The following is a 17,525-nucleotide window of genomic DNA, read 5'->3' as shown; positions in this document are numbered from 1 at the left end:
TTAAACTGCAGCATACAGCTGTTTCGTCTTCGTCCTCCTAGGATTCGTCAGTGATGTTAAGATTCTAAGTATTTAACCTAAGAGGCATTAAACATTAACGGCTAAGGTCAAAGATGGCATTCCATTTAAAATTGATCATACACCAAGTGCGACCAAGGAGGAAGTGATATAAGAAAATTAATAATAGCTGTCCCAGTACTTCTTAAGCATTGATAAAGGACTGACTACGCAGGAGGGATGCTATAAACAGAACATCATATGATGATGTTTACGTGACGTGCGGATGAAAGGAGTGAAAGGGAACCTATAATTATCTCAAGATTTGACCATCCTTAATTATAGTAATGCATTATCCGTCCGAAATTTGCATGTGAGATTTAAAGAGAGTACTATTTTAAGGACGAACCTCAAGCCCGATTTGTACAGCCTGTCATATGACGTGGTTTGCCAAAACCTAACCTATATTATCTTACATTTTTACGAGTTTCTCTATCAATTTAATTTAAATAATATAAATAGCAACAGGAATTATCGGTGCCTGTGCGACTTATTTGAATATTTACAACAAATTGGATGAACATATCGGAAGTTTAATATTGAGAATTATAAGAAGATTATAAAACTACAAATATTTCCTAAACAAAACACACAGAATATCTTAAATGCGAGCAAAAACACGGCGTGGAAGTTTATCATAAATGTATATATAAAGTTTGACAAAGAAAAATAATACACATTGGTATTGTAAAATATAAATTCACACAAATTTAGACACGAAGTAGAATTTGAAGTAAGATATGGATAAATGCTGTATTCAAAGTAATAACAAACCCGTACTTTCGAAAATGGACAATAATAAATGGGTAAATGTCAACACGCAAAACAATTCCATATCAAGTACATAAGGATACACAATATCCTAGCAAAATACACAAATATCACATACAAAATATAAAAACAATAATGGAAGGTTACATTTGCAAATATATGAAAACTGAAATGATTTGACGATCTAAATAATATATAATGCATTTTAAATCATACACGTAACATTTTCATATGTTTAAAAGTGATACACTGGGATTCGTGGGATCAAAGACATTTTGTGATATTTTCGTTTCAAACATATTTCAGAAACACCACTTTTACTGATAAGATATTGGATCTTATAATCAAGAACATCATCCTTTTGTCTGCAATGGTATGCTATAATTCTGGTAGATGCATTACTAGGAATTTTTTTCAATGATACGATTATAATTTCGTTTAGTTCTTTCAATCGAAATAGACATAAGAAGTAGGAAAACACATTCATTCTTACGGATGTGTCATTCAAAAGATTTCTCAGAATTTTCGAAACGTTTGAAACACAAGGTTAGAAATCAATCCTATCACAAATAAGTTCTTCCTTTAAGCCCTTTCTTTTCAATACCAAATAAAGAAGTTAAGCTTAACGATGCTGATTTTGGTAAAACTATGAGTATCTTATTGAAGTTTGATTATTTGACTTGGGTTGAAGTTAGTGCGGCAATATAATTGTTAAATACCATATGGTATGAAAAAGGTTTTCATGTCACTTACAGTTCACTTTATAAAAATTAACTTTATGTTCAGTTATTTTAAAGAGAAACGATCAAATGTAAATTAAGCTAGTAAATATATTCCAGTGCTTTCCATTCAATATGAATACAAGCATATGCATAGCATCCGGACCTTTTTTTTCAAAATAAGCCGTTCATTGAACGTTTAGATATAACATTTTGTGAAATGAAAACGTTTCTTGTTTAAACTCAGTTAGTCAGGGACATATTCTATAACCAGCTTCCGAGATCGTTAGTTACGGAAAAATAAAAAAAAAAAAAACTATTATTGAAGATTTTCGAAATCGATATTAATGTCATTTCTAAGGTGTGTTATAGCGGCTATTGCTCTTCTCAGATTGCGACATGTGAAGATAGTGGTATCTGAACGGTCCATCTCCATAAAGGAAATGCTGGCTCGGAATTTGCTTGGTTCAATCGGTCTAGCAAATCGCATTAGTTTCTTCATCTCGCATATCACAGATCGGATGGGCTGGTGGACATTAAACCTACGCTCGTTTAACAATCTGGAATGTTGATGACAATTTATAATGGTCATGTTCAATGCTATTTCTGACATCAGTTCAATTCCGTTGATAAGTGTGTCTGACTGAAAAATACAAAACATCTATTCATTAAAACGTATAATACACAACAGAATTACGTATTAAATAAAGTTAGTGAACCGTTCCTTTCCTTAATTACAAAACATGACCGAAGTGCTTAGAGATCATCAGATAAAAACACTTTTGTTATAGAAAATAATAACATAAGGGAAATAGAAGAAAGACAAGTACATTTCGGTTTAATTTCGTGCCTCAGAATAGTGTTATGGTATCGTTGAAAGCTTTGGGTTTAAATTTCAACTTCTTAAGAACATAGATCGCTATCTGACAATTTGGTCGATTTTAATTGTTAAACTTGGTTACAAACAGAAAAAAGTCAACTAACCAATTTGAAAAAGTTCATGTACTTCAAAAACAATTGGTGTCTAGATAGCAGATAAAAAACTAACTAATGACTCGGCGATATTCATCAAGTCTATTGAAAGATCATTTGAAACTTACCATGCTAATGCCACTTTGAAATCCATTATGGTCGTATGGACTCATTTCACAGACGTCTCTCTGCATCAGTATCGTATCGCTCTGGAATAAAAATTGGAACATCAAAGAGAAACTATCAAGATTGCAATATACTGGGAATGAAGGTGACTGGAATAATAAACGAGAGGGAAGATAGTGAAGGTATAGGTGTTATATTAAATGTAGCACGGGGAACTAGGAAAGAAGACTGATTGTTCACTAAAAAGATCAGAATCAAAAAAGTTTTTACGTTTTTGGGGGTGGTTTTTTTTGTCACGTTTTTTCTTTTTACATTTCTGTTAAAAATATATATCAAACATTCGTTGTCTGTCATACAATGTGTATGAAATGTAAAATTGACACAATTGTTTTAAAAAAATAGTTTTTTTTCTATATACAACTGTTGTTTGTACTTACAAGCTCATTTACTGCTTCTTGGAGGACATATTCGGCCTGTGTCATCAACTCATTCAGAGAATCTACGTAGCACACAGGAACAGATGAGATTCCGGTAGACTGGGTGCAGGATAGTGACGTGTCTGTGGTAAACACATCCAAATCTGCCACGTGTAGGTGTTGGTGTGTAAAAACAGGACCGCTAGGACAGGATGAAACCGTCGTTCTTATCAAAACCAGGAGTAGGATTAAAACTATGGTGACGGTAGCTGGAAAATATATAAGAAGCACTGAGATAATCATACTCAATGTAACCACATCATGGTTTCCATAAGGAAAACAAAACAACTTGGCGAATTTAGAATTACATGCAATCTACAGCAAGTTCAACTTCAACACACGTTTGCATTAGTGACTCCATTTCTTAAAAACACTTGAAATTCATCGTTTTATTAAACACATAAATCCGTATGCATCAAATAGAGTCATCAGTTGTATTAACAACTCATAAAATGATTTTTTTCTACAATTTGAAAAGAATTGCATTTATTGGTAATACCACGGTCAGCCGTCTCAAGCTCAATCGGGTATGTTTTCAACTTAAGGGTTTTTTCTGCAATTCCATTACCACAGCTTAGTATCTTATAGTGTACAAGACAGGTGTCGCTGACGGGGATTTTCAACTTTCAATTCAGTTTAGATGATATGAAATGAGATGGTTTTGTTTATAAAAAAACATCGGAAATGTTATTAGATAAAATGTGAATTAAACGTTTTCTTTTTCCTATATATAAGTTTTAAATGATTATCAAGAAACAAATGGTAATAAACAAGACTATAAATTGTAACATATTTTAAAGAACATAATTTGCATATGACTCGTAAAACTAGTTATGTTTTAAACAACGAATTATACAACATCATACCCGTGTAACCCAAACTAAACTGCATGGTGTCTGAATAGGACAAAAACAGTGACACAGCAAAAACTGAACGAAGGACAATATCGAACATCTGTAATAACAACAGCTTCAGCGATGCATTCATTGGTGTGTATAGTGTCTATTTCAGAAGTGCTATTATTATACATTTGTACCGTATGTACACGTTAATATTTAATACGAAGGGGTTGAAACTATTTACGATGTAGATTTTCACATTAAATCAGAAGACAATTATACAGCACTGTACACAACTTACAAAATAATGCAGTTAAAGTTATAAAATATATTTCACCGTTACCGTCTGGTTTACTAACAAGTTAACGCCATTCTGCTTTGAAACAAGTACTTAGTATTAATGATGGGTCTATTTAATGGTATAGAAAAAGAATTTCCGCAGATATTTCCAAATTCAACCCAAATAATTCACATTCAATACCATGAAGCAGCGTGGTAAAAAAAACGACCATCATAAACAGACGGAGAAACAGATCAATATCATCAATTGTTTACGTGATTTTTTAAGAATATCTTTTTAAATATAGAACTGGTACTTCCCGCATGATAACCAATTAAAGCAGGAACTGGTGTTATAATCTTTGTCAATTTGCATTATGACATAAAAAGCCAGTTAAAAATTTTCAAAAAAAAAACGATAGGTTATATTTAAACAATGAAACCAACCTAACAATAGCCTCTTATTGTCGGTTCATCATAAATTAACTGAAACAAAGGTGTGTACCGTGTTTGGAACATAGGTGTATAACAATGTATTAGACAAACCAGATTTAAGTTACAACCTTAATCACGATAACATATTTGGGGTTGGCACGAACATTGTAATTGATCACGGATGAGAAATTCAAAAAAATGTAAATTGTGTACTTAGAAATCATTGGTTATGATTCGTTCGTATGCCATTCCTTTGTTTATATATATATATATATTTGTCACCAATGTGTACTGAATTACACGTGGTGAGAGGTTGCGTGTAGTACTGATTTACAATACCCTATGCTTACAAAATAACTTCTATACGATACAATTTGCCGTGGATCATCACAAGCCTATCTTAGTATATAACGGAATAAAATCTTGTTATAAATACTCCGACTGTTCTAAGTACATTAACTTAAAAATCTACATCTTTATAAAACAGTACTTAATATCTCACACCAATAATTTAATCAAGACACATAATTCCCTACTCGATTCTGTTTAATTTAATGATTAAATGTCCAATACTACCCTTATACCATATAACTTTTTTTTCAAATCTCTAAATCTCAACATTAAATAACTTCACCAAACATGTTTAACCCCGTACAATATTGAACTGAACCAAATTTATCATATCTGTTAGATTGCGACTGTTTCAGCATCTTAAAAATCTCATTTTAACACAAGCGATTTATTAGAAATGCGGTACTTGTTTCTAGCAGATGTTATAACTTATCCGAAAAGTTTTGTTTTGTTATCTTAGTCATAATGGCCTGTCTTTCTTCTGATTGTAAGCGAGTAAATATCCCCATAGATTTGAGACAGGTGAAGCAAACATAACAGTACACGCTGTTGATGAATGAGGTGGTCTACCTGGAAAATTATTACAATAGGTCTGTATAAAACAAGTAGTGCATCCTAGTAACTCACTCGCTACTTCACTCATTAGTGTCCCGTATAACAGCAAGAACGTTATTATATACTTGTATATAGATGGGCTGTAATGCTTATGTGATAAAAAATAAATTAACGCGAAAAGTCACTGTGATTTTGATATACCTAGTAGTATATCCAAATACCTGGTGTCATTCTTCAGAATTCGTTAATTAAAAAAAAATCCTTTTGATGATAACAGAAGCGAATCTTTCCCCAAGATAATCATCTCTGGTGCAAATTTACCTATAGTAATCAACATAAACAACATCGTAAAAAACAGGTTTTAAAATGTAGCATTGATATAACATATACTTACGTTTGAAATTCATTTCAGAAATAATTGATATTAGAACTAAAAAAATATAAGTGTCTAAAAGACAACACTGGCTCAGATTTTCTATTTAAAGTAATTCAGCGACGATGTTGGTTGTTTTTACATCAACTACATCGTTTATATAGTCAATTTTCTGGAACATCCATTTATGATATTTTAAATTATGGGAATTAGTGATGCAAAAGTAATTAAGAATGTGCTAAACTGTGTTTCCGTTGCATGACATACTGAATATACGTAGTTAGATAAAAGTTAAAACAAGTACAATATATGAGTCAAAGAGTTTCCCGCTTGGACCCATGCTTTGTAATGTAAGGTGTCGGATGGTGATTAATGGCACTCGCTGGTTATTGTCTTCGTCAACATATGGATCCTATTAACACAAACCTTAGATCAAAGACAAACGTAAAATAGTTGGGTTTTTTTATAACCAATGATCAGTGCATTAGATAAGCTTGTATAATACACAGTGGTATGTTTAGGCAGGAAATATAAATGTTTCGGTTTTGTTCAACGAAGAGCCAAAACGTGAGAAAATGACGGAATATTTAATTTTCTTTTCGACACAGGATACTAAGGTTTCAAAACTATTTAAGCGGTATATAAAAAAGCATTGTTTATTTGAAAATGATCTTCATAAAAAGATCAACACACACTCTGCTCCCCAGTAAATAATCTTCAACACCGAAAATAGATAGTACAGTAAGATTTTTATTTATTTTCACAAGTTAAAATCGAGATATAAAAACAATTGAGATACAGGTCTTTATTCAGAAATTTTGTCAATTTTTAATACGATGATGTAATTCGTTTCCTTGGCAAGATTCTACTATAACAACAACTATTACAAACGGTAAATCTTGTATGAACACAGAAATAAAGAAAAATTGTCATAGTTAACCTTGATAAAATATCAAAAAGCAAATTTGTACCCGAATTTTAAGATGTTTACCATGTGTCTTAACGACAGAAAAAGCTCAATCTAAGCTAGGACTATAACCTTTGGAATATATTTATGTTAATTGATATATACCAAACGGCACGTACCACGTGAAAAAATGTCCATCACTAGTAGATACTGAACAAAGCAAGAAATATAAAGTAAATAAAAATAAACACACGGACTGAGGTTGGATGTGTTGTAAAAATCACAGCTGTAAAATAAGTAAGTTGATATGATTTACGTGTCATGTTAAGAAAAACTGGTCGAGATAGAAAAAATGTATGTCGATATCCTCTATCATACTCTCCACCGCAAAATGTAAAGTTTGACATATATGTATTCCGTACATAACACTGGCAAAACGTTCCAACACTATAACTCAGAAGAATTAATATTGAAACCCTGGTAATGAGTATTTTCGAATTTCAACCAATCAATATTAAATTTATTGTCTTCTGGAGTTTTAAGGAAATATACTGCAACAGAAAAAATAAACGTAATATTGTATGTCGCATATTATGTCGTAGGAAACCCTTTAACCTTGTATAGTGGAACATCTGTAAAGGGAAAAAGCATTTTGAAGCAAAGACACAAACACCGGACAAAGAAATAAAATGTCACAATACTAATCTTAAGAACATATCATCTTGGATTATCCTGTGATATATAATATTAAAAAGAACTAACACCAGATTAAAAGCTATCATAAGAAATATCGATATGTCAGTGTCAAATTGAATATTCTTGCAGAAGCAATGCGTATGATGTGACCTTAATAATATCTAAACTTTGCTCAACCAGAGGAGGCAGATACCGATCTGTAGTGTTAATCACTTTACAGCTGTGCATAATGTTCCGAATCTGAACAAACGAGTGTATGACCAGTGTCCAGTTTTGACTACTATTGAAGGCAGTACTGAATCTGTACAAGGTCTGTGTGGTGACAGTGTCCAGTTTTGACTACTATTGAAGGCAATGGTGAATCTGCACAAGGTCTGTGTGGTGACAGTGTCCAGTTTTGACTACTATTGAAGGCAATGCTGAAGCTGTACTAATGTCTCTTTGGTGACAGTGTCCAGTTTTGACTACTATTGAAGGCAATGCTGAATCTGTACAAAGTCTGTGTGGTGACAGTGTCCAGTTTTGACTACTATTGAAGGCAATGCTGAATCTGTACTAATGTCTGTGTGGTGACAGTGTCCAGTTTTGACTAATATTGAAGGCAATGCTGAATCTGTACAAGGTCTGTGTGGTGACAGTGTCCAGTTTTGACTACTATTAAAGGCAATGCTGAATCTGTACATGGTCTGTGTGGTGAGAGTGTCCAGTTTTGACTACCATTGAAGGCAATGCTGAATCTGTACTAAGGTCGGTGTGAAGGCAGTGTCCAGTTTTGACTTATAATTATTGGAAGCCAATTGAATGTGTTTTAAGGTCCATCTTATGCCAGTGTCCAGTTTTTTACTTCTGTTGATTCTTTGTCTGCTGAAAAGCTGTGACAGTGTATATTGTTTAAAGTCTGTTTGATAAACAAACTACTGTTATTTAATGTTGGTGCTGAATCGAATGTAAAACAAAAATGTTATGTCTTTATTTACTTTTCTCTCACCTCAGACAGGGATATCCTATGCTATACCCTATTTAGGTTTTTCTATCACATCAATGTCTAGTTTAGACTCCTTTTTTAAAGACAAAAAATTCTATGCTAATCATACTGATGTCTGCTGAATTAACATGCTTACCATATTCAATATTTACTTTTAATATCATCAGGATGAATATCTTTTACTGATTATCATATCAACAACACCGGTCACTCAAGTACAGGGATTTCTGGGAAAGAAGAACAGAAAAATCTTCTGACATCTCCATTGTAGTGTTATTATACGGCTTAAAAGTAACTAGAATGTACAACAGAAATGATTGTGCATGTTACTTTCAGGAAAATAGAAACCAAATGTAAACTGTTTGGCTGGAAAAAAAGGAGTTTGTATACTGTTAAATAAAGCTGAAAAGTCAACATCACGTTGTGTTGACATGGTTAACAGTATTATTTAAAAACAAAAACATTTGTAATAGATATTTACGTGCAATAACATGTTGTACACACAATCACTTACTAAAGTATCGGTAAAACCATCCAAACCAGAAGTCACATATACATATCCAAACAAACTAAGAATACACCTTGTGTATGTAACAAGAGGTACAAGGGCCTTAACAGTCATCTGACTATAAAGACTTATATACGAAAGAGGCAAAATAGGCCAAAAATAAATGGCTCAGATACTGTATAGCTTCATAGAAGACATTGCTGGGTCATCAAGATGTTTTCTGCAAACTTGAAGTCATATTCTTTATACATGCAGTACACTATTTCCATTTTTCTGGACATATTGCTTGTTGTAAAAACAAGCTACAGGCCCAAATTCAAGACCCTTGGTCTTTCAGTTATTGAAAAGAAGTTGCTTAAGTTTTTTAACACATTTGACCCCTCTGCACTTGAAAGTTGGTCCAATATCTGCACCCTTGGCCTTTCGGTTATTGAGAAGAAGTCATTTAACCATTTTAACACATTTGAAACCTGTGACCTTGAAAGTGGGTCAATGTCATGCCTATTATCTAGTGGTCAATCAACTTTCTATATTTAAGAAATAATTCCTCTCTCTCCATGATGTTTTAGACTAAATTTGGTTGAAATCCATAAAAGCATGAAGAAAGTGTAGCATTTTGAAGCAAAATCTTATCTAACTTCCCCTTTTGGGGCCCCACCACCAAGTCCCTAGGTGTTGAATCAACTTTCTGAATTTAAGAAATAATTCTCAACGTTCCATGATGTTTCAGACCAAATTTGGTTGAAATCCTTCTAGGTATGAAAGAGGAGTAGAGTTTTAAAGAAAAAGTTTATGCATGGCCACGGATAAAGCACAATGACTATGGGTCATCTTGACCCTTCAGGTCAGATGACCTAAAAATGCATGTACCTGTATTACATTGTATATTCATACTAAATATTACCTTGATACAACACAAATCTGGCCAAATTTTAATTTGCAAAAAACCACAAACTAAAATCTAAAGAAATTGAATAAATAAACTTCTGATGAGATTAGCGAGTATGATTGGCTGTTTAATATAGATTTCCTTCTGGTATAGTATGGAATTCAGTGGAATCCAAACAAGTGATATGCCTATATAATCTGATGGCCACTGCCTTTTGAACAAGTTGAGTAAGCCTTTAGTTGTGGGTCAATTCCCTTATTTGCATTTTAAGACTATTTGTTTTCTTGCTCATTTTTTTTGAGAATTTGAGAATTTTTAGCATAAATTATAGAAATTACAAAACATTTGTCCAATTTTACAACATACTTGTTTTCAATGAAAAATACATACTGAACTGTTTTCTTCATTTCTGATTGTTTGATGAGTAGGACTGTTGGTGTATCTTTGCGTTGACCCGTGACAAAAATGTACAACTCAAAGGGGGATAATTAACATGAATGAGTTGATTTAGTTTACTTACAACAAAGTTACTGAAATGAACAAATAGATCAAAACTTCAACTAAAATATAAAAAAAAACATTGATTTAGAAAATTGTACAATTAACATGGAAATTATATCTTAGAGCAATGGTGTAGATATAGACTATGACTAGATGTTATTTCACTTCCTGGGTAAAAACTGTCAAAGTAAACACAAGCATAAGTAAAAATACATCAAAAGAGAACTTTACACATAACAGGTACATTTAGTTGAGTATTTTGTTGTCCATGATTTCAATTTCCATATAAAGCCAGTGTATGACACTTTAAACAGCTCCAATTCAACTTTCGTTAACTGACATTGACTTTCTCAAAGTATTCTTTGGATTCAACAGGATTTGGCTTAATGGTAGCACCATCTGGTATCCAATTGGCTGGACACACTGCAAAAGAAGTATACATCTCATTTAATATTAAACAAACATGGATATTTACATAATGCCAAAGAAACACTGATCTCTTGAGGTTTTCAATGAAAAACATGAGATATCCAGAGAGATGCATTGACTACAAAAATTTTTCCTAGAAATTGCCTTTTAATCTCATCATCATAGAATAACAGTACTCTGTATAATGAAAACCTCCATTTTGCCATTTTGTGGTTCCATTATAAAATAATGAATGGAGTTACATTATCTCTTTACATTGATGTGCCATTTAAGAAAATTTGGTTGAAATCTAACCTGCTGTTCAAAAGGAGTATTTTCTTTCTAGGTTTTTTTCCTTAAATACTTAAACCACATTTTGAGAACTAGCAACCACTGAGTTCCAATGCCCAAGGACATATAATGCCTCAAATCAAGTAAGTTTAAATAGGGAGGGGACCTCAATCCATTCTTTGCTGTTATAATTTGTCCTGTGATGGGAAACCAGACCCAACAGGCCAAATGTTGCAGTGTTAATGCAGTAATCAAGGCCATATTTCAATGTACCATATTTATCTTGAAATTTACCCCCTGGGGCCAATATCTAAAATCTGCTTATTACCACAAATGCCAAAGCATTTGTTTATAATTCTGCTGAATAGCAATAGACATGTACTGCTACATTAAGGAATCAAAAAAGGAAAAAGGTTTTGAGAGTAAAGACACTAATTTTTTTTACTGACAAAATTACTGCAAGGTAAAAAAAGTAGTTAACTGAAGATTGTTCCAACTTCATGAACTACAAACTTGCTTCAAAACTGCCTTTAAAGTTCTACATTTTTGATCAGCTTGTATGAAGAATATATAATTTGACAGGCATGTGATCTTACCTTCACCATGTTTCTCCACAAACTGAAATGCCTGTATGAGTCTTATAGTTTCATCCACTGACCGTCCCACCGGTAGATCATTTATAGTTATCTGTCGCACAATGCCTTCCGGATCTATTAGAAATAATCCCCTGTAGGAAAATTAGATCTAAGTTACAAGGATGTCAATCTTATGATATCAAGACTTTATCAAAGTTTGTAGTTGTGTTAAAGCTTACTGAAAAAAAAAGACTTTTGCAATAATTAGACAGCATACTTGGTGGCACATAGATGCAGGAATAGAAGTAGCTCCCTGTCTAATGATCTGGCAGATTAACACTCACCGTAATGCCATTCCATCATCTTCAAGAAGAACACCATAGTCACGCGAGATCTCTTTGTTGAAGTCTGCCAGCAAGGGATAATTCAGACCACCTAAACCTCCTTGCTGTAATGAAAATTAAACACTGGTATAAATTTGTGGCCAAATTTTTCATTTTTATTATACCTGTATTAGCTGTTGATTGTCATTTCTCATTTGAATATATTAAAGTTCAAAATGATTTTTTTTAAAAAATCAGTTACAACAGATGTGAATAGTAATAGGATTACTAAAAACAAGCTACTTAACACAAAAAGGTTATCAAAGAAATCATATATCTTTGATAAATAGGGAACGGACAAATAAAACATTCGAAAATTCTTTTGATCAATTAAAAAGATGTTCCTACAAATTGCAACTTTTTGTTTACAGTCTTTAATCATTTGTTTCGTCTGCATGTCCTTCTAATTTGATCATACATCTACTATCAGCAGGTTGATACAAGTATAATTAGGAGACTCAAATGTACATATGAATGCTGATGACACTTTGTATTTCTAATGAATCATACATTCAAAATCAACCAATAAATCCACAAATGATAGGAGTTATCATGCTGAGATTTAACTAAGCTACATGTTTAGATATAAAGTTTACCTTCCTTGGTGTGTTGATCCAGGCAAAATGACTGAAGTGTGAGTCTGTGGACACACCTATTACTTCTGTGTTGAGGTCGCGAAATCTTTGTATGTTGTCACTAAATGCGATGATCTCGGTTGGACACACAAATGTACTGAAATATTTGAAAATATTGAATCTTGTGATCAATATATGTAGACAAACTACAGGTAATGGCATTCTTTCACAGATAACTGAAAACACACTTGGAAAAATCTTTTGTAATGTAATAAATAGTCATACATTTGCAGTGAATGTTTTTTATAGACCTTCTCTTCTGTCAGAAGGAAATATTCTGAGGCAAGCAGGATCGAAATGATGTTTTTTTTTTCATCTGTAAAAATCCCCAAGTGAACTTAATGATATGTCTAATCTATTCATAAAGGAGTTTATCATACAGATGTCTTGTAACTGACTGATTGAAAACAACACTCTGTAAAATTCAAAAAAATAAAATTGAGATGAATATTATATTATCAATACTTTTATTTAATTGATAAATTACCACATGACCTACAATAAAGTTACAAATTTTTGGTAAACGAAAACAAAAATTCCTACATGCTGATACTTACAAATCTAATGGATAGAAAAACAGCACAAGATATTTGCCCTTGAAGTCTGCTAAGGAAATATCTTTGAACTGACCCTCAACAACAGCAGTCCCTTTGAAATCTGGTGCTGGGTTCTGGACAGAGGCAGACAGAAGCTTTGAACCTGAAACCAATTTTTAAAATCAGTGCTTTTTCAGGATAGTCTAATCTTGCTATGCTTGAAGGGGAAAAAAGACAAAAGGTCTATTGGGCCTGCATTGTTCATCTGGTATTCAAAGTCTTGGTAAAAGAGAAATGTCAAATTAAGTTGACTCCTGAGACCTTGAATATCAGTCAAGGTTACTTCCTATTGAAAACTTTATTGGATTTTGTATCTTCCGAACCTGTCACTTAAGCTTCCTTTTGGAAAATCAGAAGATGTTGTTTGAAAGTTCAAATTTGACTCCTTTTACCTTGAACATTGGTTCAAGTTTATTTCTTTTTGCAAATTTCAATGGATTTAAGAAACCTACCATCCTCATATCATAATTCAAGATTTTTTGGTTACGGAAAAGAAATCATTTAAAGGGAAAAGCTGACACTGGATTAACAGATGTCCACACAGCAGCATAAGCTTACTTGGTCCTTAACTAAATACAGTATGCTTCATTTAGGCATTTAACTGGTTTTTTATTTGGTATTTCTGGGCTCTCCTGAATGACAAGGTGACTAGGGCAAATTCTATTTGCATTTATGTGCCAACATCAGTTCTTCTATCTTGTTATATTGGAAGGCAACCTCAACTTGTTAACATTACTTGCAATATTCCTACTCATATGGTAGTTAATGAGATGGTAACTTGTAACAAAATGGGTAGTAGAAATACAATTTAGAGAATATAATTTAAAACAGAAATTTAAAGTACAACAGGTTCTCTGGAAACAATAACAACAGGTGTCAAAAGTCAGGCACTGGACCAGGGTTAACGTCCTGTGATGGACAGGCAGTTTGGTAGCCTTAGATATCAAGGGTGTGCCTCACGCACCTAGCCACTGTAGCGAGATAGCTGGGGAGGGATCGTCGATCAGAGTAGATAGCCTACTGGACGGTAAAGTACATCGGGATCCCTGAGATAAGGTTACATGAGCTTGCACGTGCCTTGATAATTATATGCCTCGCGGGGTGGGGTATTGTCATCCAATCGGGGCTTAGTTGGAATTGAAGTGTTTTGGTATTATTAATACTAAGACAATAGACAGTAGCAGGAGAGTAGCGGGAGAAGAGCAGGAGAGTTTGGAGGCTAGAGCTCGGGAGCTAGACAAGTCAGTGCGGGCCTGTAGCGGGAAGTTTAAGCGGGAGATGGGGGTGGACTTGAACAGGATCTTGTGTAACCACGGCAAGAAATAAAATTTAACTCAAATACCACGTGTCGGAATAATTATTGTGTAACAAACTGATTTTGGTAAGCTTATATCCAAGCAATATCCTATAACGATAAATATTACATCATACAAATGCATAATGAAGATATTCTAGAAATTTGAATTTCACACTGTTAAGTTATGTATTTACAGAATATAATTACAGTCTTGAAAAATTCTACTTAAATGTTGAAGTTGCTAGACGTGCTTAAGACAAACAAGAAGTCCATCAACAGATTACTAGTAAATACCATAACTCATTACTATAATTTGTAACATTGCTATTTAGCAGTTGTATCATCTAAGGTAATGAATTCTGACTTTGAAATATAGAAGGTTAATGGGTTTATGGTGAATCTAACCTGCAAACTCATTTCAGCCTAAGCCATTTATTTGTGCAAATTTTCACTTATACATTAATTCTATATGCCAAGATAGTAATAGAACGATGTCTTTGATGGTGCAGAAGTAGAGCAAGTATTTCAAAGGAAACAAGAGGTTCACTGAAACTGATTAATGCTTCCCGCGAATAACTTTATCGGACAAAAAGTTTTAACAAAGGGCAATAATTTTGTAATCAACGGGTTTCAGGCACTGAATCTGGCACACTGTACATCCTCTGAGTATGACCAGAGTACACATTAGGTTTCATTACCCTTGTTTAAATGAAAGAAAACTTATGCTATGGCCATGAAATTTTAACAAATGGCCCTAACTCTTTAATTTAGGGAATGTAGGCCCCTGAACCTGGCACAATGCATCTCCTCTTATTACAATGTATACACCACATTTCATCATCCTATATTTAATGAAAGCAAAATATGCTGCAGACACAAAATTTTAAACATTTGTTTGAATACTAAGTTTCATTATCATAGATTAAAAGAAAGTAAAATAATGCTCTGGATATGAATCTTAACAAAGGGCTATGATACTGTAAATGAAGAATCATTTGGTACACAGTACATTGCCTTAGTATGACTGATGCATACACAAAGTTTCATGATCCTTGCTTAACTGTGGGCAAAGTTATGCTCTGGATGCTAAAGGTCAAATAAAAAGACAAACGAAAAGATGGACAATCAGAACAAGTGGCAACTATATGCTACCCTGAAAACTTTCAGAGAGCATAATGAAATATTAGTTTCTGTTATATATCTGTAATTTTTTGTGCTTAATAAAATGGGTTACAAGCAGATGACTATTTCAGTAAACATAAACAATACAGAATTTATTCTAGCAGCAACAGCTGGTTATAATTACATTCACATCTATACTGTGTTCATACAGTCCAATTTTTTTTTCAGAAGTCCTTTTCAACTTTATTGCTAAAACAATGGGTCCTGCAATGTATTTCCAGAAATTCTATGAGTCCCATCAAAATTCTTGGAGTACAGGACTCTGAAGTTGCATGTAGATTGATCACTGCTTACATCAATATTTTCTATTGTTAAATAATAAATTATCTTAGTGTTAAGTTGACATGGTATCAATTCTATAAAATTTTTATGATAATGTTGTATCTTTATTTATATATGTGACTTTTTTACCTGTACAAAATTGTCTTGTTTGTTCCATCGCCTTAGGTCTAAACTGTTTAAAACATGACTTTGCAGAATGGATGCTTCTACCAGTGCCACACTGCAATAAGGAGGTAAACCTCTTTACCTGGAACAAAAGAAAGCTAACTATCAATCATCAATATTAGACAAGAAATAAACTATAGATAAAGATAAAATTCTTAACAAAATATACATACAATCTGTATACAATGATGTGTTATGTTCTGATAGCTAATTAAAGTGACATTGATTTATCCGTCATCCATCGGACAATGGATTATTGAAACACTTTAATTTTTGTTCGTGACTTTGTCTTTGCTTTGTTTTATGTATGAGGTGTAACTTATGTAATATTTTGCATCTTAATAAACGGGCACTGGAACACCGGCAAATTTGGTTTTAAGTCTACAGGGCAAACAACTGAGCCATACATAGTTGCTTACATTGTGTGCACATCAAAAACATGTACGGCAATTCTAGCATGTTGGTAAAACAAATCTTTTCTGTCATTGGACACTATTTACAGTGAGATGGTTGAATTTTGTTGTTGCAATTTTTGGTGCTTGCATCCCTTTTGCAACATATTCTGATGGTGGGACATGGATGCTGAAAATATGTAACAATGAAATTATTTTAAAAATGGCTGAAATTGAACAAATTTGCCAAAAACATTATTTCACTGACTAATATGATCCGTCACCCATTTTTTCAATCTATGCGAAAGAAATGTGACCTGACTTCACTTGGATATTCACATTTGCCCTATATACACGTATGGCCATATTTATTTGCCGCTGCTCCAGTAACCGACAGAGGGACTCGAAAGTTTGACAATCTACTTGCCCGTACTGTCGTTATTACTTCATTGATCATACATATATGATAAACAGGTTAAACTTATTTCAGTAAAAACAATCAGAGGAATCTATTGCAATATCTTGAGCTAAGTAGGTTCCTTATTTAACAGTCGACGTTTGACTTTGACCTTAGTACGTATTTGAGTTATATAACCTGAAGACTTAGACGAAATATATCCAAATGGTACACTGTTAACTGAACCATTAGAGCATTCAGGACATTTTAAAATAGTACTTTCTTGTTATCTCCATAATACAAAAAGAAAGCCTCAACTATTCATATTAACATTAACAACACACATACTTACACCAAATCTAAGAAACGTGCTACCGGTGGAAGCCATGATGCAATATTCCTCGTTGTTAAAGCTCTTTAGTATAAGCGCCACCTGCAAATCAAACGTTTGACTGATACAAGAAATGTTGAAATTCCTCTGCC

The 17,525-nt window shown here is 33.1% G+C and overlaps 2 protein-coding genes across 2 annotated transcripts; both read right to left on the bottom strand.

Annotated features, from left to right (window-relative positions):
- Window positions 1-1,866: 1,866 nt before the first annotated feature.
- On the bottom strand, window positions 1,867-4,012 carry LOC132565431 (uncharacterized). The gene is made up of 4 exons (XM_060230072.1): window positions 3,988-4,012; window positions 3,083-3,330; window positions 2,648-2,728; window positions 1,867-2,190 (listed from the first exon to the last, which is right to left on the bottom strand). Exons 1-4 carry the CDS (start codon window positions 4,010-4,012, stop codon window positions 1,867-1,869), a joined length of 678 nt encoding a protein of 225 aa, XP_060086055.1.
- Window positions 4,013-6,700: 2,688 nt separating this feature from the next.
- On the bottom strand, window positions 6,701-17,430 carry LOC132565396 (peroxiredoxin-like). Its single transcript, XM_060230035.1, has 7 exons — window positions 17,395-17,430; window positions 16,218-16,335; window positions 13,289-13,430; window positions 12,693-12,828; window positions 12,058-12,161; window positions 11,735-11,865; window positions 6,701-10,862 (listed from the first exon to the last, which is right to left on the bottom strand). The coding sequence occupies exons 1-7, from the start codon at window positions 17,428-17,430 to the stop codon at window positions 10,771-10,773; spliced, it is 759 nt and encodes a 252-aa protein (XP_060086018.1). The 3' UTR covers window positions 6,701-10,770.
- Window positions 17,431-17,525: the final 95 nt, after the last annotated feature.

Source organism: Ylistrum balloti, unplaced genomic scaffold (assembly GCF_031769215.1).
Source record: "Ylistrum balloti isolate Yb309-2 unplaced genomic scaffold, AGI_CSIRO_Ybal_v1 Utg369722, whole genome shotgun sequence".
Taxonomy (NCBI): domain Eukaryota; kingdom Metazoa; phylum Mollusca; class Bivalvia; order Pectinida; family Pectinidae; genus Ylistrum; species Ylistrum balloti.
The sequence above is the reverse complement of the archived record's forward strand: the minus strand, read 5'-3'. Positions and strand labels throughout refer to the sequence as shown.